This window comes from Bombus fervidus, chromosome 2 (assembly GCF_041682495.2).
Source record: "Bombus fervidus isolate BK054 chromosome 2, iyBomFerv1, whole genome shotgun sequence".
NCBI lineage: Eukaryota > Metazoa > Arthropoda > Insecta > Hymenoptera > Apidae > Bombus > Bombus fervidus.
This window is the reverse complement of record NC_091518.1, coordinates 3,568,591-3,595,240: the sequence shown is the minus strand read 5'-3', so window position 1 is coordinate 3,595,240 and position 26,650 is coordinate 3,568,591. Positions and strand designations below refer to the sequence as shown.

The following is a 26,650-nucleotide window of genomic DNA, read 5'->3' as shown; positions in this document are numbered from 1 at the left end:
ATATTAAAATTAAAGGAAGCACATATGTCTTTCAAGTTTCATGTCAATCATGCACATAGACATAAAGATCTAATGTTACTGGGAATTTCAAATAAAATAAAAATGGCCGCGTATGGGACAATTACAATGTCTCACTGTATTAAATAAATCGAAGTCACGCGTGTACGTTAATTTAATAGGAGGGAGAAATATATTATGCATATCAGAATGAGTATTCGAACGAGAAAAACTATTATCTGTGGGATCATTATATTGTTAAGTCTGTTATACTTGTATACGAATCGGACTTTGTATACAAATGAACAAAAGTATACAAATGTACAGAACAAGAATATTTCTTTAAAATTACTTCTTGCTGCCGCTATAAGAGCAGCAGAAATTGGTGGTTCTGAAGTGATAGCAGTTCATAACCAAGCTAAATTTGAAATACAAAGTAAAGGGAAAACGAAAGAGGGTAATTAAGTAATCTGTATTATTTATATATGTATAAATGATATAGAACATTATTAGATACAGATATATTACAAAGTTCGTGTTATAGTATAAAAAATATGATACATAACAACATACATAATTGCATAAGTAATTTCGTGCTGTTTTTAATTTTGATAGGTATAAATGATCCAGTAACAGAAGCAGACTATAGATCGCATTGTGCAATGTATCATTCTTTGCGTGAAGCATTTCCAAGTATAACAGTAATATCAGAGGAAACATCAAAGGATTGTGATAAAGTTACTGTGTCAAATATAAAAGATAATATTAATACTTTAAATGAGTATGATATTAAGGATGAAATTATAAATACAAATGACATTACAGTATGGATTGACCCTCTTGATGCAACAAAGGAATTTACAGGTTCCAATAAAAATTATATATTTTTATATATTATATAACCAATTAGTTATTATCCTTCTATTAATATGTTATTTGTAATTCAGAGAATTTGCTGCAATATGTTACAACCATGGTTTGTGTTGCTATTAAAGGAAAACCTATAATAGGTGTTATATTTAAACCATTCGAAACAAAACAAAATTCTAGTTTGTTCTGGTCATGGACTAATCACGCAATTTCAAGAAATTTACAAGTACTGCTTAAGGTAATATACACAAAAAAATATCAATAACATGTCCTACAAATTCTTTCTTTTTAATAAACTAGTTAGAAGATGAGAGAACACCAATATTGATTGTATCACAATCACATGCAGGCCAAATTCACAATGTTACTAAGATCGCATTTGGCAAAGATGTAAAAATTGTTTCTGCAGCAGGTGCAGGTAATTGTATTGATTTTATTGTTTAGATTAATCTCTGCTCTATTGTTATGAATCAGTAAATTTATTATATTATCTGTGATTAGGTTACAAATTTCTAGAGGTTGTAAGTGGAAATGTAACTGCGTATGTTCACATGACTGCAATAAAAAAGTGGGACATTTGTGCTGGAACTGCAATTCTTACTGCACTTGGTGGAACAGTTACTCAATTGTTTGATCAACAGTTAATAAGCTTTGGTCCAAATGATTCCAAAGTACTTACATGGGGCCTTTTGGCTACCATGAGTAATCATGCTTGGTATTTAGATAAATTTTCAAATATTTAACATAAATATTAAATCTTTGAATTTTATTACCAATTTTCAAGTCATTCTTCCTGTTAAAGACTCTTTTCTAAAGATCACAAATATGCTAAAGACTGGATACCAGAGTTCAATCTATCCTAAGCAAATAATTTGTTTAAAATATTTATTAAAAAATTTCATATTTAATATTCTTTTGGAATACTTCCAAGTGAGCATGTTCTATACAATAATTTTACATTATAAAAAATTAATATTGTACTATTTATTGTTGTCGCAATATTTTATATATTTTATAGTTGTTCATTGATAGACTAATTTTAGATAAATTCTGTGATACTTTCAACAAGTTTTATCTGTTCATTTTATTAAAAAAAAAAAAAAAAACAATAAATGTTTTTCTACGATACATCTTGTATAACAATATTTTGTTACTGTTGATACGAATAAGATACCATGAACTTTAAGAACAAATGAACACACTAAAAAGAAATGAAAATGTATATAAATTAAAAGCAGAAGAATGCTCTTGTAGATTTTGATCTGACCTTCCCAATTTTTCCCAATCCTACAGTAATAATTCTGCAAATGCTCTTCACAACATTTCAATTAAAGAGCATTCGCAGAATCATTGCTGTAGAATTGTGAAAAATTGGGACTACAGTGTCCAAAATCGAACCCGAGTCCTTGGCATTTGTGCCGATTACGTTAAGGTATGTGTCGAGTTTCTTCTGATAGTTGTTCCCGAGAGTATTCTTAAATTGTGTATCCATATAAGAGCAAATTCGCAAATTTTTACTCTCAGATAGACGATAAGAAACTTGCCGAGAATTTATTATCCGATAGAACTCGCAGAACCTTGTTCACTGAAAATTGATCTGTGTCTACACTTTACAATTTCTTTCAGTTTCTTTTAAGCTACGAATGAAGTGAGACTGTGATTAGGGATATATAAAAATTTAGGTCTTTGATTATTGTCTACAATATTTTTGAAAAAAGGAAAGAATAACGTAGAAAGAAAAGTTGTTAGATCAAGTCATAGATTCACTATAGACTGTAAACGGATACAATGAAGCATATTCATCACTTACAGGGAATTTCAGATTGAAAGTGCTCAGCAGTTTCGTAATTTTGTACGAATGAATGTAGTTCAATGTAATTAGATTAATTATTTTTACTTACAATAACGATCAATGTGTATGTAGCATTTACTGCATGAGCTGGAATTAAAAATTTCAAAATTCCAAAATAAGGCTAATTTGATGTTCTTATTTCATCAGTTCTACTGCTGCTCTTTTTGTATTTTTTTCTTTTTTTCGAAGTTCTTATGACATTTGTAATTTGAATGTTGCAATCACATTTACATATTTAATTTTTCTTACTTTATGGTACTTGATTTCTTAAATTATTAATTTAACTAAAACTTTAAGCATTTAAACTTCGCCCTAATTAATTCTTCATGATTTCTGTATTCGAAAAGACAAATGCAATTAAATCGAACGTTTAATCCTTCAATTATTGTATTTGAGATAACATGCTTCTAACCGACGCTCACAAGAGCTATTTTCAGAATATCAAACTGTTTAGAATTACGAAGATAGTTCTCCGGTAATCATAGTACTATGTATTCATTTTGAGAGCAAGATAGAACGTTATTGTTCCCGGACAATCACTTTCAAACACAATATTCTATTCTCAAATGAACACGTAAGTATCTTTACTCACTACGACGCCGGCGTCCACTACTATTCATTTTCCACGATCCTAGTGTTGAATATGTAGGAACTCCAATTACACATTATTGTCATAACACGAATTTTTAATAGAATTTACAGTAAAAGAATTAAAAGCTAGCTTAGAATTTGAAAGAAAGAAGGATAAAGAATTGAACGTATTTAAAAATAAGTCGCAGACATTGATTCATAAAAAGGATAAAGATCATAACAGTATTTTTTTATAGTCTGTTTTGTGTGAAAGTAATTTATATTTTCATTGCAATAATGTTGTATGTTAATGTTATAAATTACAGTTACTGATAATATTGTACTTCTTCTGAAAAGAAGTGTACGAGTATACACATCAATCAATTTAAGCTAAAGTTACTTTCTCATCAGAAATGGTTATTTCTGATATTTTTTTCAATTTTTTATTGAATTTATTAGATGCTTTTTCTTCCAATATATTATTTGAACATGAGTTCATATACCGTGAAAGTACCTTTTTCTGTAATTTTTTTAAGGAAATTTCTCCTTTACTCTTTACTATATCTAAGATAGTATCTCTCCAGTTGAAGGTTGATTTTTCTACAGTATCATCACAGTGATTGATTGATGTTTCAGAAAGTAAAGTATCTTCACTTTTTTTTGTAGGAACATCCATAACAATATCTTCATTTTTCTTTTTAGAAACTGGTTCTTCTATAGCCTCTACAGCATGTTTACTTTTCTTCTTGACAATAGGTTCATCGGCTTGCTCTACTATTTCGGATACTGTTCTCTTTTTCGATTTCTTCTTCTTAACATTATTAACAGTATCAGCGTCAGCATTTCCCATGCCATTCACTTTATTTTTATTCAAATGATCTTCATTTTGATTTTCTCTGTCTAAATTTTCATTATTCTGATTTTCAACTATATTATTTTCTTGCTGTGTATTTGCATCTTCTCCATTATTTACTTTTTCACTTGTTTTACCTATTCATATATTAAACATAATGTTTCAGAAATTTATAATTATAATTAAATAAGCATTAAAGTAATTATTGTGAACTTACCATTTTCCTGCTGTTGTTTTTCATTTTGTGTATTAGTACTTTGTGTACTATTTTTAAAAGCTGTTTCCATTTTATCCCACACAGAATTAACTACTGATTGATTTGCTCTATGACCCACTGCATTTTTTATGAAATTTAAAAATTTATTTTTTTTACGTGGAATGTTTTCATACTTGGACAAGGTATTTAAAAAGTTTCGTTCTGCTGTTGATAAGTTCGTTTCACTATCTAATAGACTATTTACTACATTAATCCATGCTTGTTGTTTTCTTTCACCCTTATTTGCACCAGCTTTTGGAACATAATCCTTGCCTCCATATCTTTCAGCTTCGCTTTTACATTTCGTATGGACTACATATTCCTCACCTCTTGAAACAATCAAAGATACATCTTAATAAATTAAAAATAATGGAAAAAATACCAATTTTATTAATACTTACCGAAAATCTTTGAAACAATCGACGCATGTTAAAAAGGGTGCGGAACGACATTGAAATTCGTAATGCTTCGCAACTTTTGGCTTTTGTAGTGTTTCACCACAATTGTTGCAAGTAAAAACAACCATTTTCTATAATACTTTTACTTCAAATAAACAACGATTTTACAAAATATAAATAAGGTTGAATATACAAAACGTTTGATAACCTACAAATCATGTACATTTGCAGTATTTTAAACTAAATGCACCACTCTTGAATTAGTTGCACGTTACACGTGCAATTGGATGTTTCATTAGGTCGCGCTTACAATGGATTTTGAATTCCAGAACGAGAACATGCATAAATTTTCATAGAAACCAATAAATTAGTTTGTTGTATAGGAGTGATAGTGTAAAATATTTAATAAACCGTATTTATCAGTCATATAATATTAAAATAATTATTTTACAGATTTTAAATATTTTATTATATGTATTCTTATTCATATTTTACTTATTTTTGAAATATAAAAATATTGTAGGTTAAAAAGTATTAAACAGTAGGGATTTAAATATTATAGATATTACTTAATTTTATATATATTTAATAAATGCTAAGATGCATTGGTTAAATAATTAATAAGATGATTTGTCACGTCTAAAGAAAGGATCATAAGAGGTGAGTTTGAGAAGCAGTGTTACCAGTTACCACGCATGTAATCAAGAAATTCAATAGAAATAAAATAACAATGTCGATTATAATATTTATATTATGCATAAATATTATATGATGTACAAGAAGCTTCTATTATATAAGAAATATGACAGAAATTGCGTCTATTAATATTTTAAGTTTTAAATAGATATCACCTTTATGTGATAAATATATCGACATCTTTATTCACACTTGTAATCAGTAAATGACAGTTGGTTGTGTGTCATTCTGAAAAATGTTCTTTATTTTTAGATTGACAATTTATTAATTTATTAATTTGAATTTTCACGTAAAAATAGAGTGCAATTTAACATAAAACATTTTATGTACATGATATATAATCTTAATGATGTAAAATGTAAAATATAAATAATTTATTATAACTAAGATTAATTTTTCGCGATTATTGTTTTATCTTATGACATTTATGTAGAGAAAGTTATATCTGTTGTTTAATATTACCTGCAGTGCAGGGAGGATAATTCGTATTTATTTTTAAATACATAAAGGTATTATCCATGTGTCCTTAAATTCATTATTAATTTACACAGTAACACAGCGTCTAATAATATTGACGGAAGTATAATTCCACTGGTATCAATATAAATATTACTTTATAGGAGAATTAAAGTGTTTTGCTATTAAAATATTGAAATGCCAAGCTCGTATTTATATGCTATAAATAATGAGGGACGTGTGTTTGGATTATCAACATCTGGGACTATGTGGAGAGAATTTATGTACTTGGGCCTGGAGTTTAAACAATTATCAGCAGTACCACATTTTATGTGGGCTATAGGTGGCGATCGTCAAGTTTATGTACACGTGCATGGCTTAGATGTACCTATAAGAATCAAAGAGGAAATATATGAAAATGAAGTATGTTTAAAATGTCATTGAAAAAATGGTGATTACAATTATGCTTATATGTAATTTTTATTCAGATTTTAATAAAATACAATATTTACAGCGTTGGCTTCCTTTAGAAGGATTTAGTGGGAGATTATTACCTACAGATAGGTATAATTTTTCTAATCAAGATGGTACAGTTGACCGTAGCAGAGATAAAGTAAGATTACCATCCATGGCTTGGCAATGGGAAGGTGATTGGCAAATAGAAACTACATTAGATGGCCAACCGTTAGATCATGATGTAAATATGATAAAATTTCTTTAAATAATAGAGATTAGATTATTTGTTTGTAATTTACTTCATTTGCTTTGTTGATTTAATATTTTTTATTAATAACAATGATTATGTTCATTTTATGAATTGTGATTTAAAACATTTTAATTTGTATATTAACAATCTGGGTGTAGTTATCAATGAGTTAATAATGGAGTAATTCATTTTTAATTGCTTCTGTTGTCATATTTCTTGTGACTTTCTGTTTATATGTAGATTTGTTGTCAGTTGTCAACAACGAAACAAAGTGTTATGATCACAGAGAATCTGATATTTTGGTAGGGATGGACATATGCAGTTGATTTTCCAGCTACATTCACAACGAAAAAGCAATGGAAATCTTGTGTCAGGAGAAGGAAATGGGTTAGATATAGGAGATATAGTGCTATGAATTCATGGTGTGCTATTGCACCCCTTCATAAAGATGCAACTAAGGTAAGGTTTCTAAATCTTTACATTATAATAATATTGAAGAATTTTTATAAAGATTTATGAAATGCACAATACCATATATTTTTAGGAACCATTTATTGACATATCTGTGGGTGGAAATCAAATACCTGGAGGTAATCCTGGATGCCTTGTAGTCTGGGCAGTAACTGCTCATGGGAGGGTATAATATTTAAAAGAATCTTTTGAAATATTTTAGTGATGTATTAAATAATTTATAACAATAAATTTTGTACTTTTGGTTATTGCAATTATCATAATGTTATTACAAATTTAACAATGATTTGCATAGGTAATGTTTCGTGTTGGAACTAGTACAACTTGTCCTGAAGGTCAAAGATGGAGTACTATAAAATTAGCAAATGGATATGAAGTGTGTCAAATCAGTGTTGGAATTACTGGTCTTGTATGGGCTGTATTAATGATTGGCAAAGCAATCGTGCGCACAGGTGTTACTAGAGAAAATCCCATGGGTATGTATAACACATACTATCATAATAATATTTGATACAATCTTTCATACTGATGAATATAATGTTATTTTGTAGGAGAAGATTGGGTAGAAGTTGATCCTCCACAAAAAGATTTAAAATTAATACAAGTTAGTGTAGGTACAGATGCCGTGTGGGCTGTAACTCAAGATGGAAATGTATGGTTCAGAAAAGGCATTAAAGGTGAAATGAGTGGAGTATGTGAACAAATGGGTGCTGGCACTGGATGGGTGGAAATGTTAAGTAAAATGTCACTAGTATCTGTTGCTCCAAATGATCAGGTAAATTAATTCATATTGAAAAGAATAAATATTTATCTTTAATAAGTTGTGTGTATATGCATATTTAACATTTCTGAAGGTTTGGGCTATTGGTCATGAGGATAGATGTTTATATTATCGTTCTGGCATTACACAATCGGAATTAACGGGTAAAAAATGGAGATTAATAAATGCACCTCTTCAGCTTAGTCGAGCAAGTAGCAATGCTAGTTTATCATCGAGTAATAGACATAGTATGTGTGGTACTCCTCAACAACAGAGGCATCAAAGTTGGGGATCATTGGTATTTATTTTGCATAAATTTTAAATACTACAAACAATCAAGTATATTGTTTATTAATTAAATAATATTTACAGAATCGACCACATAGTACTAGCGAAGGTACTATGTTGATTAGAGAATGGGAAGAACAATCTCGTTCTGCACCAACACCAACATCTTTGAAATTATGGCAACGTACGAACGATGGTACTTCTAATAAAAATCCACAGCAAACTTCTTTCCAGGATATATATCTAAATGAAGGCAAGAAAAGGTAAACTTCTAATTATTTCATACATATTTTAGTTGTAATTTTATAATGATGTTATTTTTTTCTTAATTGATAAAATTGTAGATCGGCGAATTCATTAGATATGGATGATTTAACCGAAGCTAGCGTTGCGAATATAACTATATCGAATGAGTCATTAACTAAAACTGGAGAATCTATAGTAGTTTCCGGAAAAGGGATGGGCAATGTTGTCAAGGTTAATAGATAATTTAATTTTTTCACGCATTTTTTCACTTATAGTCATCTCTTGCTAAAAATAATGTTTGAAACTAAAATGATGTAGATCAATCCAGCTGCATGGAGCCCTGTTCATTCAGTTGGCTCCATGGTAGGTGCTGAAGCTCATCCAGAAACAGATGGAAGTATTTTTGATCCTGACTTGACTAGTGATTCCGGTGTTTACGGAGAAGATGAGAGCTCTGGGGCAATGTATTGGGCTGAATGTGATACCTCTTGGTATAAAGTAGAAGCTGGAGCATGTTTTGTTGACACATCTAATCCTCCGAAATGGTAATATTGATACTGTAAATTAGCGTAAATCATAAAATTGTTTTATAATAAAACATAATTACTTACATATTTAACTTAAATTTGTAGGATTGCAGATACAAATGGTACAGGTCACGGCGATATAGCCGAGACATGGAGAATATATATTTTAGAGGAGTTAAAAAAAAGATTACAAAAAGTACAATACGATCCATCAATATACGAAAAAGTAGTTGAGAAGTAAGGCTTTGATAATTATATAAAATTGAAATTAATGTATTGAAGATCTCCTTATTTATAATGATATATTACAGATCATCTTGGATAAAGAATGGTGATGCAAAATGCAAAGTTAAGGGGAGTACTTCATATGAAGATTGCATTATTGAATTAGAATGGATAAGTAGTGACAATGGTTCTTTAGATTCTGGAATTGTAACTATTTTAAATTCGGACGGAGCGACAACAATTGTAAGCTAAATGAGAAATGTAAAATAATCTTTTTACTAATATTTTAATGAGACTTTAACTAGTGTTTTTTCAGATGCAATTTCCTGTGTCTGAGATTATGTGTGTAATATGCTGTAGTGAACCAGGTAATCCACGGATAGCGATTCATACTCCTCGTATGCCTCGTTCTAAAGTTCTTAGATTACAGTTTTCTAGTGACACTGAAATGGAAGACTGGCTAGCGCACTTAACCTCAGGTATGTAAGTATGTTATGTTTAATGAATATAAAAATAGATAATATAAAATATTTTTTATATTTTTTAGTTTCTTGTAAAATGAATAATGTTTATGGGAAACCTGGTCCTAATTCAATATGGGCTACAACTGCATTAGGAGATGTGTATGTATATGACCCTGCTGCCTTAGAAGTAAGTTAACATGTTTTATCTGAAGTATGTTACGCAACAAATTTTTACATTAGTATTTTACATATGAATTATTTATAGGAAAATCAACTATCTAATGATGGTTATATACAAGAATTGGATGCTGGAAAAGGCTTACCTTTTGAATGTGTTTTGCAAAATGGTTTTGGATATGGCAGTTCTCTAAAAATTACAGCTTGTATTCATGATGATGCTGACAGGTAAAACATAATAATTTACAATCATATTTATTAACATTTTTGTGTATTACAAAATATTTGACATTTTTTCAATTTCTAGGCTATCAATTAATTTTGTTTGTTATTCAATGGTATCACTGAAACAAAAGTCTGTAATGGATAGCCATGATGTAGCATTACATTTTAATCCAAGACTAAAAGAAAACATAATTGTACGAAATACATATCAAAATGGACAATGGGGAGACGAAGAGAGAAACGGAGGTAGTCCGTTAAAACCTGGTTCTGATTTCACTTTAGAAATTGTTTGTGAATCACGAGGATATAAAATTTATATCGATGATACGGAATTTACTTGTTATAGCCACAGAATATTACCACAGAGCATTACTCATTTACGAATCAAGGGATTGATGACATTGTGTAACATATTTTATAAATCCATATCTGTACGTAATAACCTCTATATTAATTTTAGTACCAACTTTCTGTAACTTGATTGTAATGAAAATTTTATGTAGATAATAATTGATCCAACTACTATGTTTTGGAGGCAAATGGGTGGACATTTAAAAAAGGTTGAAACTTGTTCTGTTGGTGTAACATGGGGAATAGGATATGGTAGTACTGCATGGGTATATACTGGTGGTTGGGGTGGTTTATTCCTGAAAGGTAATATTTTCTAAAATAAAAAGAAAATTATATTGTTAAAAGGCATAGAGGTATGGTTTAATCTTATACATTATTTTATACAGGATTAGATAGTAATACGGGAATAAACAGCATGGTAGATACTCACAATTATTATGTTTATGAAAATCAGCGTTGGAATCCGGTAACTGGATACACATCTCATGGTCTTCCAACTGATCGTTACATGTGGAGTGATGCATCTGGACGACATAAACGTACCCGAGAACATACTAAACTATTATCGATGCACTGGCATTGGGCAAGGACATACATATTCTTTATAATATTCAAGCAACAAAGTTCAAACGTTTTGTGTTAAAATATTTTACTTTATAATAGGTGTCAGATTGGATAGTAGATTTTCATACCCCTGGAGGTGTCGATAGAGACGGATGGCAGTATGCTAGAGATTTTCCTGCTCAATATCATGGTAAAAAACAGTTTACTGATTACGTTAGACGAAGACGATGGTTTCGAAGGTGTCAATTAACAACTAGTGGACCCTGGCAAGAATTAGGGAACACAAAATTACTTGATGTTTCTTTATACGTAAGGAATATTAAAAACGCGCATTGCTTTTTTTATAAAACATAAAGCTAAAACAGTAACTTTTTACATTTTTATTTGTAGGCACCTGGGAAACCTGGTTCTGATGCTCCTGTTTATATATGGGCCATTGCTTCTAATGGCGAAGCTTTGTTTAGAAGAGGTGTTTCGGAATCTTGCCCCATGGTATGTTTACAAATTATTTATAACATCAATGTCATAAATATTTACTTTAATAAAATTATTTAATATTTATTTATAGGGAGTTTCATGGGAACATATACCAAGTGATCAAGCTTTAGTAGGTATCTCATGTGGTCCATGCGGGCAAGTATGGGCTGTTGGAAAGAATGGTTCTTCTTACTGGAGATTAGGTATTACTCCTGCAAAACCAACAGGTATATAATAGTATGATTATATCTTCGTTATTATTGAAATCTTTCCTAATTATTATTTGATTGTTCAGGAATACAATGGCAGAATGTTGAACCACCATCAGGTGCTCATTTGAAACAGATTTCTGTTGGAAAAGACGTGGTGTGGGCTTTAGATATGGCGGGTAAATTATCTGTACGCCATGGTGTGCAAGTGAACGTTTTCCCAGAAGGAACGCACTGGCAAACGCTTCCTGTGATGCCGAATGACCCCATACACATAGGTATTTGTTAAATTTGTGTATCGAATGGACACTAATAGACAGCATTCCCCAAGCCTATAGATTCCAGGAGTGATTTTTGTAACTTCTTTAAACGTTTGGCTAGCTTAATTTTTAGAAACAATTTGCATTGGCACTAATGTGTAGTTAGATAAAGATTGGAACTAACGAATAATAACGAATAATGTTTTATCAGAGCGTATGCAATGATTTCATCAGAAACCTATCTGATCTTTCCTAGAAAAGAGAGAAAAATATATGGTGTTATCCCCAAAGGCTGCATATTTTGGAAAAATCTTTGTATTAACCCTGCTATTAGTAAACACTGGAAATATACACAAAACATCCATTTATTTAAATGCACTCTCTGCTATAGGTATACTTTAGGTATATAGTTGTAACTTATCTCGCATTGTGTTATAACAAATTTAGACGAATTTCTGTAGTACACTAAAATTTATTACGAATTTTGTAGTACATTAAAATTTACTACGAATTTACTATGAAATTATGAACTGTTTTTAATTATTTCATGATTACAAAAATCATAGTGTTCATCCTGCTTATTTTATTACATGTTCAGTATGTAATGTGCTCTTATATTGTCCAGATATGGCTGTTGCAAATGCGAAACAAGGCTTTCGACAAGTTGCCATTGCAAGAGAACAGGGCCAAGTTTGGGCAGTTTCAGGAGCTGGTATACTTTGTCGTAGAATAGGTATTACAGATGAAAATCCTGCTGGGACTGGTTGGGCAACCGGAATAGGGGTAAGTTTGATAACTTATATAGCTTTATTATATAGCTAAATTGTCATTGAATCACATTACATAGTTACATTTATTATGACAGGCAAATTGGCAACATGTAAGTATAGGAGGACTTGTAAATAAAACAAAGTAAGCGCCTGACTTTTAGATGGATAATGATCCTTTTAGTCACATACAAGCCAATATTGGAAATATTATAGAGAAATATAATACTCTACTGTTTGGTTTTCATATATTTTTCATGAATAAGAAAAGTCAATGCATGTGCAATGATATGTATGTTTTACACGTATGTATAGGCTTAGCTTTTGCAATTGATTCAATTTTATAACACAAGCTGGACTCTATGATGTATTTAATAAATGATAGAGATGTTATCTTACTTAAAACGTACAAAAATTAATACTGATTGAATGTATAATTATTTACGTTGTTCTTAAAATGAAATAGCTTACTTGTTTTCTATTATTTTCATTTAACAAGGAAAATAGATATAAATATATGCAAAGAAAATAACACTATCAATAAGGTTATTTATAGAATACGTCACTAAACTATTCGAATAAAATCTATTCGTATAATTTTATTATAAAATTTTATATTGAAACAATCTACAAAACATTCCAAATATACGCGTTTAAATAACTAGCAAATAATTCATATTGAATAGAAAGTACAAGAAGCATTAATTTTATTTTTCAATAATTACATAATATCGTTAGAACTCAATTAAAGTATACAAGATGTCTTGCCTAGGTATAAATTATTTTTATTATTATGGAGTAATAAAAACAAAATGGTAATGTGAGGCTGTTAATGAAAATATTTAACGAATCGAAATTATATAAAACAAATAACGCTTTGTATTTTTTTATTTTGTAATCTTTTACTTATCATATGCTTTTTCTATTTATAAAAACGGCACATTTAAAAAGATCGCTAAAAATTCGTGTATATAAATGTTTAAATAGGTGGGTCATAAAGTAAAGCATTGGTTTGTATTTAAAAAATGTCTCATTCCTTTTTAGAAAACAATACATTAAATGTTCCTGTATAAATAAAGTTCATGTAGTGCCTCTAATACTATAATTTTACGTTTGAGTATTTATGTGTAAAGACTTAATTTAAAGTATTGGAAAATGTTTTGAAATTACTGCAGGTAAATATTATAAATTTTTATAGACTCTCTCTTGTATGAATTTGTAATATTGGAATAATTGTAATATACCATTAGTAATAAGTTAATTATAAATCTGTTTTTATTATAAATGTTGAAGCTTATTCTGTTCGAATTATAATATTAAGCTCTGCCATGTTAACCATTGAACTTGTATTATGCCATTGTCTATACTGATATATACAGCTTATTGATGAACATGTATTATAATTTCAGATATTTAATTAAATTATATTATTAATAAATTTGATTTTCCTTAAAATGATATATTTTTCTAATAAATACGCAATAAATAATATAAAACAATATATTTCATCCATGAAATCGGTATCTAAATAAGTAATGAAATATGTACAGTATATATCGACACATTTTAGTGTATAAAACAAAAGAAAACAAAAGTTTTCACACAACCTTATATACGATAGAGTAGCTCAGATTTCCTAAATGAAATAATTTTGAAGTGATTTTAAATTTTTATGGCAAAATCTATTTTCCTCTGTAAGAATAATTTATAAAAAATAGTTTATACAATCAGGATGATATCCTATCTTAATATTTTATATTTATTAAAAAATATTGAAAGATGTAGTATTAAGATGAATATGCTCGTATTTTAAAATTGCCACAGTATTCACATGCGTAATATCTAAGATTATTCTTTCTGAGCAATTTTTATTAAAATATACAAAAAATATCACATATTTCGAGATAATTATTAGAATCTGGTTACGATTCTAACTTTGTCCGCGTACTTTCGTTTTAACATTTCTGCTTCTCTTTTATCTCTTTTTCCTTGTTCGCTGTGAGATATGCCATAAAAGAAATAAATAGCAAAACCTGTGAAAAATAAAGATAATTAACAACATATGATTATAGGCTATAATGCTTTTGGTTTCTCTTTCAAATATTATCAACATTTTGTACGTATATGTATGTACCTATAAGCATCCAAACAGCGAATCTGATCCAAGTAAAACTATCTAACTGCAACATCAAATATAAGTTTATGAAAATACTGCAACATGGAAGAAGTGGTACTAATGGCACCTGCAAATGATAGAGATAATTAAACATGATATTAATTGTTTTGTTCTTATAGTTTGTTTTAGAAGATTTACCTTAAATGCTAAATCAATGTCTTGAGTAGGTTGTCTTGCAATAATAATCATAACTAATAATAATATGTTTACAAGTACGATTAATATCACTAATTCTATCACATTGCTGCCTAATGCTGTAGTATCTACAGAATTAATAAAAAGTGCAGTAATAAATATAACAATACCTGTAACAATAATAAAACATATAAGAATGATGTTAATTATGTTAAAATTGGTAAATAACTTTTTTCCCCCGTTTAATACTTACATAAAATTCCAATACTGTATTTTGCAACTTTATTAGACATCTCAGTTACTTCTTTCTGATTCTGTAAATTAATAATTTGTTTTAATATACTGATTGACGTTACCTTGTAGTCATTCATTGCTGATACAGAACGAGTATTTGATGCGCACTCCTTCGGTTGATATCTAAATGATACAATAAATATGTTAGATTTAGTGTAATTAACAAATAAACATATTTGAATATTATTGCCCTCATATACCTTAATATTAAAACGGATACCGCCACTATTGCGTATGCCAACAATGTTCCAATAGACATCATGTCAATTAATTGCTGAAGATCAAAAATAAGTGTCATGATTCCTGTAAATAATCCAGAGACCACTGTGCCGAAAATGGGTGTCATTGTTTTCGGATGTATTATTGCAAGTTGCTTAAAAATTATCCCATCGCTACCCATAGCGTAAAGTACCCTTGGTAGAGGAAACATTGCCCCAAGCATGCTTGTACATAATGCAAATGCCGCACCAATATTAACGATCCATTTAACAGTAGTCCATCCAATTTTATCGAAAACATATGGAAATGGCGTATCGACATTCTAAATATACAAAATATTTTTTTATAAATATAACAATAACAAGAGCTCCAATTAAAATTTAACTCGTGTATGAATGTACCTGGTCATAGTAAGGCCACATCATAGTTAGCACGGTTGAGATACTAAAATAAGCCATTAAGATTATAATTAAGGAAACAACGATGGCTATGGGTATATTGCGTTGAGGATTTTTAGCTTCTTCACCGGTAGTTGCCACAGCATCAAAACCGACGAAACCGTAGAAGCATTTTGCCGCTCCGATCATTATTCCACTTATACCAAAGGGCATAAAGCCTCCTGATCCTGCATGTATTTCGGGTTTGTCCTTGGGTATATCCTCCACCGATATCCTCCAATTAGCTGGATCAGCTAAAACGTAACAATCAAATCAGCAAAGGTCACTAAGCTTTTAGATGATAAGACAAACTAAATTGCACGCTCAAGGTCTTTCTTTCACAAATATTTACAGACTCTGTTTAATATTAAAGATTCAGATAAATCGTGATTAAAGAGAAATTATAAGACACCGAGTGACAAGATAACTGGATGATATGGTGGGGGTCAGTCTTGAGAAAAGCTTGATCGGTATTTTAATTTTAAATGATAATTTGCAATTATTACCTTTAAAGGACCCCGCCACTACAATTATTGAAATGGTAACCAGATTTATTACAGTGAATATATTATTTAAAATTGACGATTCCTTCACCCCCGCGCTTAGTAAGATTACAAGAAGCATTACTACACCGAATGCAAAGAAATCTGGGTATTTTGATAAAAACGAGATGTTTATAGGCATTGCGGCTTCCAATTTCTCGTGTATCACATTTCCTGTCAGCGCATCCAAGTAACCGCTAAGTCCTCGAGCGACGCTTGCTGTACCTGATCGAGGAGTATATGTATATATAAATTGAACAATTAGACAAATATTTTTATTTTAATTGTGCAAAACATTTTAATACTGTTTTTTACGAATAGTAGACTCTAATACGTTTTGATAAAATTAATACTCTTTGGAAAAACAAGTACTCCTTTAAGAATATTTATCTTCGATCGAGTTTTAGACAGAGTAATTATGGTTTTCACAATCTTTGTCTGCTCACCTATTACATACTCTAAAATTAAATTCCATCCTATGATAAAAGCAATGAATTCTCCCACTGTCACGTAACTGTAAACATATGCAGATCCTGCCTTGGGAACCCTAGAAGCAAATTCTGCATAACACATTCCTGTAAATTCAAAATGACTGTCTTTATATACGCAACTCATTATTAAGGAGCTATATTTTCGAATTAATATCATATTTTATATAGTATATAATATTTTAAAAGTGAAACAGTGAAAGTACTTCTGTTCACCATAAGTCATTTGTTAATTTTAAACATAAGCTTTAACAAAACACGTTTGTAATAAAATTCTTCTCGTAAGAATATTTTATATAAATAATATAAAGATATTTATGCAATATTTTGATGAACATAATTAAAATAAGAGAATGTAAGCAAATATTTGTTTCACTAATTAAATACTGTAACAATTACTATACTTCAGATATTCCTATATTTTTACATATTAAGTGCGTTTCGTGTCATAAGAACATATATGTATCTTTAAATTTTCCATAAATGCATAAACATTCGTAGTCTACATCTATAAAACGTATATCTACAAAAACCTTTGCCAGGCGTTATCACGAGGCTTGTTTAATTAATAATGTTTTTGATAAGAACAAATTGTCAATATCCGGGCAACAGGCGCGAATGCGATCTTAATTTACCGGCAAATCCGGAAGCGATAGCTGCAATGAGAAAGGCGATGCAAACGGCTGGTCCAGCCGTCTCTTTGGCGATGCTGCCAGCAAGGACATAAACACCGAGGCCGAGGGTCGAACCCACGCCAAGTGCTGTGAGGTCGAACAAGCCTAAAACCCGAGCTAGCTCGCTTTTGCTCTCGATGTTCTCATCGATCCGTCTCCGAGTTAATACCTTCCATATTCGGCTCGCCATGGCACCCGAGCTTTTTCACTTCCTTCGCGCAAAAAATAATATTTGTGGTTTAACTTGTTGTTTTTAATCGTTTATCTTGTAATAAGATTAAATACATTAAAGATACAATTTAAAGAAGCTAAATTCAATGAAAGTACCGTTAAATTAAATTTAGCGAACTGAACTAAATTATAAACTAAACTGTTTAATAAATTAAATAGTAAACTAGATTTAGTAAAACTAAATATATTGAAACAATAATATAAAAAAGAAGAAAGAATAAAAGAAAAGAAGAAACAATAATATAAAGAAGATGAAATATAATAAAGCTATAATTTAATAAACCTTAGTACAATAAAATGAAATTTTAATAAAATTGGATACAATAAAGCTACAGTTTAATAGAACTAAAAATACGATAAGACTAATATATACATGTAGCGAGGGATGATTAATTTTGAGCTTGGTATCCTGAAGTTTTAAAGTACCAAGGTTCGATGGTTCCAAGGTTCCAAGATCATTCAATATTCTTCCAGTGAACACTGATAGAAGTAAGGCGTTTGAACAAGAAGAATGTAACTTGCTGTTATTTGAACTCCAAACTCGGGGTTCCACATCTGAAATACATAAAAATATTCCTATGTATACTTAAACAATCATGAAGCAACAAGTCAATTTTCATTATTAATCTCACTGATTCTTTCGTGAATAATTAGTAGATTAAGTTTCATATTTATACAGATTCATGTCTGAAGAGTGTCTGACAATATTTTGGTGCTAGCTACTCGAAGTCGTGGTCACTTTGATTCTTGGAGCTCAGTACGTATCTACTTCCTTCTTGATCCATAATAAATCTACTTAAATGAAGAGAATTTTGCGAAATAAGGGATGGTGGTGGTAATAGATATGGTGAGGTACTGCAAATTCCGAGCACCGATAACCATTTCTACACGACGATAATGATAGATAATGTTTTATGAAGATAATAAATCATACAATAAGATCAATACAATAAAAACGATTGTTGATTATTTCTAAATAATTCTTCAACCTACATACAGAATCCAGAATAATACAGAACTATTACACAACTTACGTTTATGAATGGTTGCCTTATCTAATATCTCTTTTCATATCACAAAATCTTGCACAAAAAATATGTTTTTTCTTTTGCTTACTAGAATGTATATAGATATTAGACACTGTTCTGTCGTTATCATCTTACGAAAATGTTGATGGGAATATCATATGGCGCACATTTCAGTCAGGATGACAAGAGGTAGATTAATTAACTTTTGCTCTTGAAACTAATGTAATTAATTTAATAAATAATAAAGATAGCGAAGATAAAAAGCATAAAAGCACTCTATTCACATTCACACATAAGCACAATATTCGTATCTTTTGTAATTATAGCATCTCTGAATTTTTTCGATATAATCTCCCTTTGCCAGAAATCGATTAATAAAATTTAATGAAAATTATTGATATGACATCTAATATAATACGAAGGAACGATATCTGTATCTTAACAATATCAAATTTATTCAAGAACGTTTGCAAATCTTTATCTTCAAGCAAATACCACGGAAATTTTGTAATATTCAGATACATGACTATTAATAGTAAATGCAATGTTTACCTTTCTGAAATGCATTAGAAAGGCCAGCAATGTTTCTTGCAGTTCTCGTACTAATCATCTCCGTACACCCATAATTTTATATTAACGCTACTTGTATCCTAGATTGATTTATACATGATGTAATTAAAAGCTACGTACAGGGGTTTTCACGTAATTTGCTCAAGCTATGAGCTCTGAAACGGTAGAAGATAAAAAAGATCATTAACTGAAATTTATTTCAAATGATGTAGGTATTATTTGGTATACGTGTTCATTACCGAAAAGCAGATACTTTAAAGGTTTCTGGATCACCTTTATTTTATATATATACATGTATAAATATATATATTTGTACGTGTTTTTATACTTCAATCGAGACATCGTTTTATCCATATGTGTACATATAATAAAAAAACAGTAAAAGGATTGTGTCTGTACATTAAATAAAAAAAAAAAAAAATAAAACAATCATTCAAGAAGCTACAAAGTCAAAGAAGCTAATTTTTAGAATTTTTGTCTGTCTGTTTGTACTTACATCACGTAAAGCTACTGAACGGATTTTAATGGTGTTTTCTCTGTTGTATAGCTTAAATGCCCGAAAAAGAAAATAAGTAGAAGCTGATTTTATTATAAAAGCTGAGAAATAGCTCGACATCTGAGTTGTACGCGCCCTTACGTTTCATGGAGTTTAAGTAATGATGGTTATTGTTAACGTCGTCTTTTTTTTGAAAGCTTCTTATAATTTAACATTTTTTACTGCAGAGATTCACATAATTGTTAGTATAAAAAATATGTCGGTATTTTATTCATAAAAATACATCAATAATTATAGAATATAACGTGTAAAAGATAAGAAACAATTCATTTTCTGCGTCTTTCATACACTAAATTTGACAAAATTAAAATTTAAATATCATTTAAATTAATCAATTAAAATATTTTCAGCAATCAATTTTCGATCTTCCGCAATGAAATCTTTTTCATATTCTAACATTTTAGAGCTACAACTCGTGTAAAGAGCTATAGTTAAATGGAACACCCAGTATAGGTATATGATATATGTATGTGTTCGTTGCACAACTATATTGCTGCAACGGACAATACAACTTGCATACAACAACTTTTTCGTATAGGTAGAGCTAAAATAGCTTTAACAAGGATATAATGAATACAAGGATATAATTGAAACAAGACATTAAATCACAATATCGAAATAAAATTCAAGTTGAATCATTAGCATAAACTTCAATACTTTGCGTCAGATAGTTTGCATAGATATTTTGTTCAAGGATAACAAAGATTCTTTACCGACACGTCAAAAATCTTGGTATTTATTCTTCAAGGGTCAGGTAGTTATCTTTAATATTTTTGTTCATTTGTTATCTTCAATAATCTATTTGTCATTTTTTCTTCCAGTCAATTTACTAAAGATTATTATTTTTTTTTTTAATTTTACTGCTATTTTAGTATTTCTAAAATTACGTATATTATTATTGTGAGTAAAGTATTTATTTTTTCATATTTAAAGTATTTTTCTATTTTATAAAATCAAACTGTTTATAATACTATAATAAATTACTTTCTTTTTAAATTATGCTTAAAATATTCATTTTAATTAATATTTTTGGATCTTTAATCTGGTTTCTATCAAATGTCTATTATTGATAAAACAATATGTAAGTTATATTATGTTACATTTCTTGATATTTATTAAAGATTCACTGTTTACTTAATTCTTAATGAATAGATTCTCTAGAATTCTTTTGTCTAACAGTGTCTCAAGTTGTTGACAATTGTCAATCATTACGTTTGTGAATCACCTTGATCTCTTTAAACGACGATCGTGATCGGTAAATTAAAAAGACTAAGAGGAATGACTCTTGTCATTACGTATATATTTACGACCATACGCGTAACGCATCTTGATTTCTATTTTCCTATCTGCAGTGCATTAGGATTCCCCGATCATCGCATCGCTGTAATTACGCCACGTTTACGATATCCACAACACGTACATATATATATATGCTGACATATACGAGAACACGGTGAATTATGACTAAATTATTAGTTCTTTGATTTCCAATTTCCACGATATACAATTATAGATGTACAATTATCAAAAATGTAATATACAATGGCTACAAAAACTATTTATACTTGTATTTTTCATATTATATTTATATATTACATGTTACAGTTTGATATGAAACTTAATATGCTAGGTCTTAATTAATTAATACGTAAATGCTATAATAAGCAAAATGATGTAAGAATACTTTTTATAGTCACTGTATATTCTTCGTTGAAGTTGCACTGTAAATATTTAATAGTAAGTGAGATTATTCGTCTTGCAGCACGAAAGTCTCGAGACGTATCGATAATCGCACGTTTCAAAATATAGAATCACCTGAAGAACAAAGTAAACACCAAGCATGGAAACATATCGTATGAAAGTTAATGTCTTGAAATTTCGAGCCAGTTATTAAATTTGTAGCAATGCCGCTTGAGAGATTGATTATCTTAATTAGGACCTCATGCTACCTCAAGTCTCAAAGTTTTCGTGTCGGTAATATCGACTAATTGAAATAACCTACAAGTGTTTTTGTTTATAACTGTCATGTCGTATCACACTGTCAAACATCCTGTATAACGAAAAACGGGAAGTAGTTTAAGACCACTTAAAAACCTATAAGATCTTATATATCTTATCAAATGATCTAATATATGAATTCTTTTATTTTTCTTTCACCTCTAGAAATATTTCTCGAGTCTTTATCATTTTATCTCTGTAGTGTCGTGATTAAGCATTATTGATCACGTCAGTCGAGTACTGTGAAATTTCATCGGATAAACCTGCGAATTGATCGATATTAGAATTTTCAGTGACATTGGTGCGATAGGGAGCCAAACAGATTGTGCAGAACCCAGGTTGGTCAACGTGACAAGGTTACAGACCAATTAAGGAGAGACGCAGTGGTACCGTGTCCCCATTGCGCGATCCCCTTCGAACGAGCCTTTGCGTAATGTCTTTATTTACAAACCATATGCGAACCATATAGCAATTTCACCAACTAGGCTACTGATGCCTGACACCGGGTAAGGCCGAGGATATGTTCCGCGTGTCTTTAGCCAAATTTACATCTTTTAGTTTTCGATAACCATTAAAAAACACTGTTGTTGTCCAAAATGACCATGAATTGAGCTGATATAGTGTACTATAGGTTTCATCTTTTACATTCACTGTAGATGAGTCATTCGCGATGATCTTCCAAAATGGTAGGTATAAATTCGGCTTAAATCGCCTATCGAACCGTAATCATTGATAAGCGATCATAACCTGGACCGTTCCCTATGTAAAGTGAAGCAAGTCCATAGAAATTTGTAAATTTACAGAATTTTTAAAAATGATACCCCTTTATGAATCGTAAAATTAACGGTACATTGTGAGCTTTAAGAGAAAGGAAAAGGAAATAAGAAAAATGGAGGTGAAGCTGTAGAAGAGAAAAATCTAAATTTCAGATGAACAAGTTTCGAATAAACAAACATTCAATGTAAAAATAGTATGATTATTCATCCAGATTTCGTCAACGTCGTGCATTGATTGTCACGCGAATTTTATATTTGGAAACAGCGATAAATTAAAATATATTATATCATAACATTTAACTTCTGTAAAATATCAATTGTATTTGCGCTCTTTTTTTAAACATTGTTATCTAAATTATTGACACAATTGAAAATTAGTCAATCCATGAAATTTATCTTATTTTGATCATTCTTAAACATTTAGTAACTTGGGTCACATGTTAACACCACAGTAGTCAACATGTGAAACCGGATCAATCTCGATCAATCCGGATTATCGGGATCGAATGATCCAAATCCGGATTATCGAGTTCCGCATTCGTTTTATTAATTATGGAAAAAAGGAGAAATGAAATTTCATTGATGTAATTATAATTTGTAAGAAATTATTCGGATTAGCGAAACTCGATTGCGCATGATGTCAGACTGCGATTAATGTGTAAACACATTTCGATCGGACGTCTCGACAAAGTATTTGTTACACAAACATAATCTTCTATTGAACAAACTCGTGATTCAAATATAATATTTATATAACAAATCAAGCAATTATTATACATGCAGTTATAGACAACTTGACATCAATTAATCAAGAATTTCAGCGGCGGTCCTTTGTACACAATGTTTGTTGCACTACCGGAGTATATTGCATACGTGTTACGTACATATGTGAGTATCGATGGCAACTCGTTGATCCTTGAAATCTATATTTTCACTTTTATAACCGTTGTCATAAAAAGGGAACAATAACGACGTAACGAGAACGAGTTATAAAAACAGATAAAACAGGAAAAATGAACTCAACACGGTGGAATGGAAACAATAGTAAATAATTGAAACGCCTCGAGAAAAATTTACGTGTGAACAGGTATAGAGATAACCGTAATTGAATCCGCTTTTTCTACGAACAGACAATAAGCATTACGTGACATTCAGAAAAACCAAAATATTTCGCAAAGTTAATCTCTTGCAAAATTCTTTTTAGCTGATACGTATCCTTAGTTGGAGTATCAAATATTACACATGTAGCCAGGTATGCGGATTGAAAGTATGTACTAATGAAGGAGAAAGGAGTTTTTTTGTATCTACACTACACAACTACAGAGTAAATGAAAATCATGTACGTAACAAACGCTATACACGTAAATACGGATCACGTAACGTATAATCTTACTAAAAATTCTTTTCTTTTAAAGAAGTACTGTCTTGATCAATGGCCAACGTATCTCCAATACTTCTTAGTGTTACTGCCTCACTTCATTTCTATATCTATATCAGACCACGTAGCAGAATTCTTGTAAGCCATTACTGGCATGGACCAGATTCAGTCCTAATCCGTGATCAGTTAGAAAAGCAATACTATATCTTCTAGAACCTATATTTTTGAAAGTTGCTGATATCTTTTAAATCTTACGTTCGATAAACTGATAAAATAAATCAGTGACGTTCCGATCAAACAAATAAATTACTCAAATTATCAATCAAATTTATTAATTAGTTTGTTATATAATTCAATAATAAAAATTGAAAGATCGCAGTTAAAAACAGGTGACATTTGGTCTTCTTATCATATCGCTCCATTTACAAACTTGGATAAGAAATCTAAGAATAATATATCGTCGTTCTTAATCGTAGAATTATGATTAAAAATAAAACTGCATTTTTTATTGCAAACCACTAATCATGTTAAATGAAAGTAGAATATTGTCAATTTTTACCATTAATTACCTATCACTCTATTTACACGAAACTGACATAAATGAATAAGCATCCTTTGAATTTCTTCATTCCCGAAAATGAACAATTAATATTTTATCTTAGGTTTTGAAGTGTCTCAAAGATAGGCTCGAATGATTAAAATAAGATTATCAAAAGTATATTCTGAGATACATACGAAATAAAGATAAATTGGTATCATATCTCGTTTTTGATCATTTCTGGTAGATAATTTCCGGTTCATTTCATTCAATTTATAATTAATTCTGTTTTATAAGTAATACATGTATTCAATAATGATATACAGCTTGTTATTTAAATTTCTTTGATCACCTAATGCTATCAATCATTTTATCAAATGACGTTAAGATGATAGCGATGAATCAACAAGTCGATTCTCACGGTATAATAAATCACTAGTAACGCCCGAATTATTCGATTTCATGCATTTATTTATAACAATAATAGCTAATTCTTTTTATAACGACGATTTGCAATATAAATATTTTTTGTACTGGCAAACCATTTATCAAAATACAACGTTATATTTTCATTAATAATTAATTTATGAATAGTATAAATTATCAGTCAGTCATCGCTAAACATTCTGACTATCTTCCATTTCAAGAAATTCCATTAAAAATAAAATTCGCAATCTATAATTGTTTTGCAAAAAGTGTATTTTCTATTGACACTGACGTTTTGCGAAGAAATATATTGCTTATTGCTAATACTTTAGCTTTGTTAATAATTATACTATAAGCTTACTTACTAATCATCGTTACAAGTTGCAAATAAAAACGTTTATTATTACTAGTAATTATTACTAACTACTTATTAGAAAGTGTTACGGAAGAAATAATAAATAAAAATAAAACAAAAATAAATAAAAACTATAAATTTCTTTTTGTAGATATCGCACACAAGACAGTCTTACACCGATTCCTATCCAGAGAAAGATTCCAAGAGCCGGTAACAACCTTCTACCCTTTACTTGTGTCGTTTGTATATATTCTACGACGCATACAACAAACGAGCACATGTTCATATTCATCTCTATATAGAATACCATCGTTGTGTTAAAACAGGAATAAAGATAAAAACAAAAATTACCTGAGTATTTATTCATAGATGTATTTGCGCGTATGAAATGAGTATGTATTTGTAAAAATAGATAAAAAATGACACACGCACACATGTACGCGCGCGTATTCGTTATTACAAATTATGAGAAGGTGTAAAAATATTCCATAATTCAAGTATAGGCTATATAGTATATATATATATATTAATATAAATTTAATCTCTATGTATGAGAGTACGAAAAGCAATTATTGTTTATTGTTGAGGAAAACGTATAACGCGAACGACATTATCCTTACCTGACTTCGAAGGTGCGCGTTAGGAAGGAAACTAGGTGCGTGGAAAATTTCTCACATGTAAAGTCACTTTGTCCGGACAGGATGAACATACGTAATTGAATCGGAAGTAGGTCGGCACTGTAAAACCGGTCGCACCGGAGGACGATCGCAAACTAATAATGTGCTCTAATATCACGATGCTCGCTTCCACCTGTCTGCTAGCTAATAAACCTCAATCACCTCCCACCATGATTTTAAAGCGGCCACGTTACCACTCGAAAACTTTGGATTCCTTGCTTGGGGGAAAGAAGCCTGTATATCATTCAAGTGTACATAAACAACTTCAATTCTCTTATTTTCCTTACACCTAAACGATTTTACATTCGTCATAATTATACTTTCTAAACTCATAATCTGTTAATAAGACAATACACCAATCATAGCAATTTCAATCATTTCAATCAATTTGAATCATTACAGAATTTTTGTATGTAATATTTTTTACTAAAATAAATATATTTATTGTATTTACATGTATGTTGCGAGAACTTCCTGCATTACACAG

The 26,650-nt window shown here is 30.0% G+C and overlaps 4 protein-coding genes and 2 long non-coding RNA genes across 12 annotated transcripts; 4 read left to right on the top strand and 2 right to left on the bottom strand.

Moving 5' to 3' along the window:
- Positions 1-50: 50 nt before the first annotated feature.
- LOC139996925 (putative inositol monophosphatase 3) lies at positions 51-1,636 on the top strand. The gene is made up of 5 exons (XM_072021477.1): positions 51-454; positions 613-861; positions 945-1,105; positions 1,168-1,285; positions 1,369-1,636. The coding sequence occupies exons 1-5, from the start codon at positions 196-198 to the stop codon at positions 1,608-1,610; spliced, it is 1,029 nt and encodes a 342-aa protein (XP_071877578.1). The 5' UTR covers positions 51-195; the 3' UTR covers positions 1,611-1,636.
- Positions 1,328-5,085, bottom strand: LOC139996921 (uncharacterized). Its single transcript, XM_072021463.1, has 3 exons — positions 4,800-5,085; positions 4,360-4,727; positions 1,328-4,279 (listed from the first exon to the last, which is right to left on the bottom strand). The coding sequence occupies exons 1-3, from the start codon at positions 4,922-4,924 to the stop codon at positions 3,675-3,677; spliced, it is 1,098 nt and encodes a 365-aa protein (XP_071877564.1). The 5' UTR covers positions 4,925-5,085; the 3' UTR covers positions 1,328-3,674.
- A 221-nt stretch (positions 5,086-5,306) lies between these two features.
- On the top strand, positions 5,307-15,146 carry Pex23 (tectonin beta-propeller repeat-containing peroxin 23). Of its 4 annotated transcripts, none has more exons than XM_072021313.1 (25): positions 5,307-5,456; positions 6,116-6,371; positions 6,463-6,645; positions 6,961-7,113; positions 7,199-7,291; positions 7,421-7,601; positions 7,677-7,900; positions 7,980-8,183; positions 8,258-8,436; positions 8,518-8,650; positions 8,738-8,964; positions 9,052-9,183; positions 9,258-9,414; positions 9,488-9,650; positions 9,719-9,822; positions 9,901-10,040; positions 10,120-10,468; positions 10,541-10,691; positions 10,775-10,971; positions 11,052-11,261; positions 11,343-11,444; positions 11,521-11,656; positions 11,725-11,916; positions 12,524-12,681; positions 12,764-15,146. In XM_072021313.1, exons 2-25 carry the CDS (start codon positions 6,147-6,149, stop codon positions 12,812-12,814), a joined length of 4,044 nt encoding a protein of 1,347 aa, XP_071877414.1. In that variant the 5' UTR covers positions 5,307-5,456; positions 6,116-6,146; the 3' UTR covers positions 12,815-15,146. The 4 variants fall into 4 exon arrangements, with proteins under 4 accessions (XP_071877414.1, XP_071877422.1, XP_071877406.1 ...); XM_072021305.1 differs by lacking the exon at positions 5,307-5,456 and adding an exon at positions 5,750-6,001 and having other exon boundaries at positions 6,113-6,371; XM_072021321.1 differs by lacking the exons at positions 5,307-5,456; positions 12,524-12,681; positions 12,764-15,146 and adding exons at positions 5,748-6,001; positions 12,155-12,414 and having other exon boundaries at positions 6,113-6,371.
- Positions 14,514-26,573, bottom strand: Slif (cationic amino acid transporter slimfast). Of its 4 annotated transcripts, none has more exons than XM_072021393.1 (11): positions 26,107-26,573; positions 18,235-18,416; positions 17,592-17,842; positions 16,915-17,043; positions 16,433-16,693; positions 15,891-16,180; positions 15,471-15,811; positions 15,230-15,393; positions 14,980-15,146; positions 14,800-14,908; positions 14,514-14,698 (listed from the first exon to the last, which is right to left on the bottom strand). In XM_072021393.1, exons 3-11 carry the CDS (start codon positions 17,818-17,820, stop codon positions 14,577-14,579), a joined length of 1,812 nt encoding a protein of 603 aa, XP_071877494.1. In that variant the 5' UTR covers positions 17,821-17,842; positions 18,235-18,416; positions 26,107-26,573; the 3' UTR covers positions 14,514-14,576. The 4 variants fall into 4 exon arrangements, with proteins under 4 accessions (XP_071877494.1, XP_071877508.1, XP_071877502.1 ...); XM_072021407.1 differs by having other exon boundaries at positions 16,915-17,028; XM_072021401.1 differs by having other exon boundaries at positions 18,288-18,416.
- LOC139997035 (uncharacterized) lies at positions 20,611-21,698 on the top strand. Its single transcript, XR_011802521.1, has 2 exons — positions 20,611-21,270; positions 21,368-21,698. It is a non-coding gene; the product is annotated as an uncharacterized lncRNA (long non-coding RNA).
- Positions 22,713-24,925, top strand: LOC139997013 (uncharacterized). The gene is made up of 2 exons (XR_011802509.1): positions 22,713-23,876; positions 23,994-24,925. It is a non-coding gene; the product is annotated as an uncharacterized lncRNA (long non-coding RNA).
- Positions 26,574-26,650: the final 77 nt, after the last annotated feature.

Excerpts from the sequence above, each read along its gene's own strand:
- LOC139996925 (XM_072021477.1), top strand. The coding sequence starts at position 196 with ATGCATATCAGAATGAGTATTCGAACGAGAAAAACTATTATCTGTGGG. Across the intron at positions 455-612 it reads TAAAGGGAAAACGAAAGAGG|GTATAAATGATCCAGTAACA; the intron begins GTAATTAAGTAA and ends TAATTTTGATAG. Across the intron at positions 862-944 it reads TGCAACAAAGGAATTTACAG|AGAATTTGCTGCAATATGTT; the intron begins GTTCCAATAAAA and ends TTTGTAATTCAG.
- LOC139996921 (XM_072021463.1), bottom strand. The coding sequence starts at position 4,924 with ATGGTTGTTTTTACTTGCAACAATTGTGGTGAAACACTACAAAAGCCA. Across the intron at positions 4,728-4,799 it reads GATTGTTTCAAAGATTTTCG|AGGTGAGGAATATGTAGTCC; the intron begins GTAAGTATTAAT and ends GATTGTTTCAAG. Across the intron at positions 4,280-4,359 it reads AAAACAACAGCAGGAAAATG|GTAAAACAAGTGAAAAAGTA; the intron begins GTAAGTTCACAA and ends ATATATGAATAG.
- Pex23 (XM_072021313.1), top strand. The coding sequence starts at position 6,147 with ATGCCAAGCTCGTATTTATATGCTATAAATAATGAGGGACGTGTGTTT. Across the intron at positions 9,184-9,257 it reads TACGAAAAAGTAGTTGAGAA|ATCATCTTGGATAAAGAATG; the intron begins GTAAGGCTTTGA and ends GATATATTACAG. Across the intron at positions 9,415-9,487 it reads CGGACGGAGCGACAACAATT|ATGCAATTTCCTGTGTCTGA; the intron begins GTAAGCTAAATG and ends GTGTTTTTTCAG.
- Slif (XM_072021393.1), bottom strand. The coding sequence starts at position 17,820 with ATGGCGAGCCGAATATGGAAGGTATTAACTCGGAGACGGATCGATGAG. Across the intron at positions 15,147-15,229 it reads ATACAGTATTGGAATTTTAT|GTATTGTTATATTTATTACT; the intron begins GTAAGTATTAAA and ends TTATTGTTACAG. Across the intron at positions 14,699-14,799 it reads CGCTGTTTGGATGCTTATAG|GTTTTGCTATTTATTTCTTT; the intron begins GTACATACATAT and ends TATTTTTCACAG.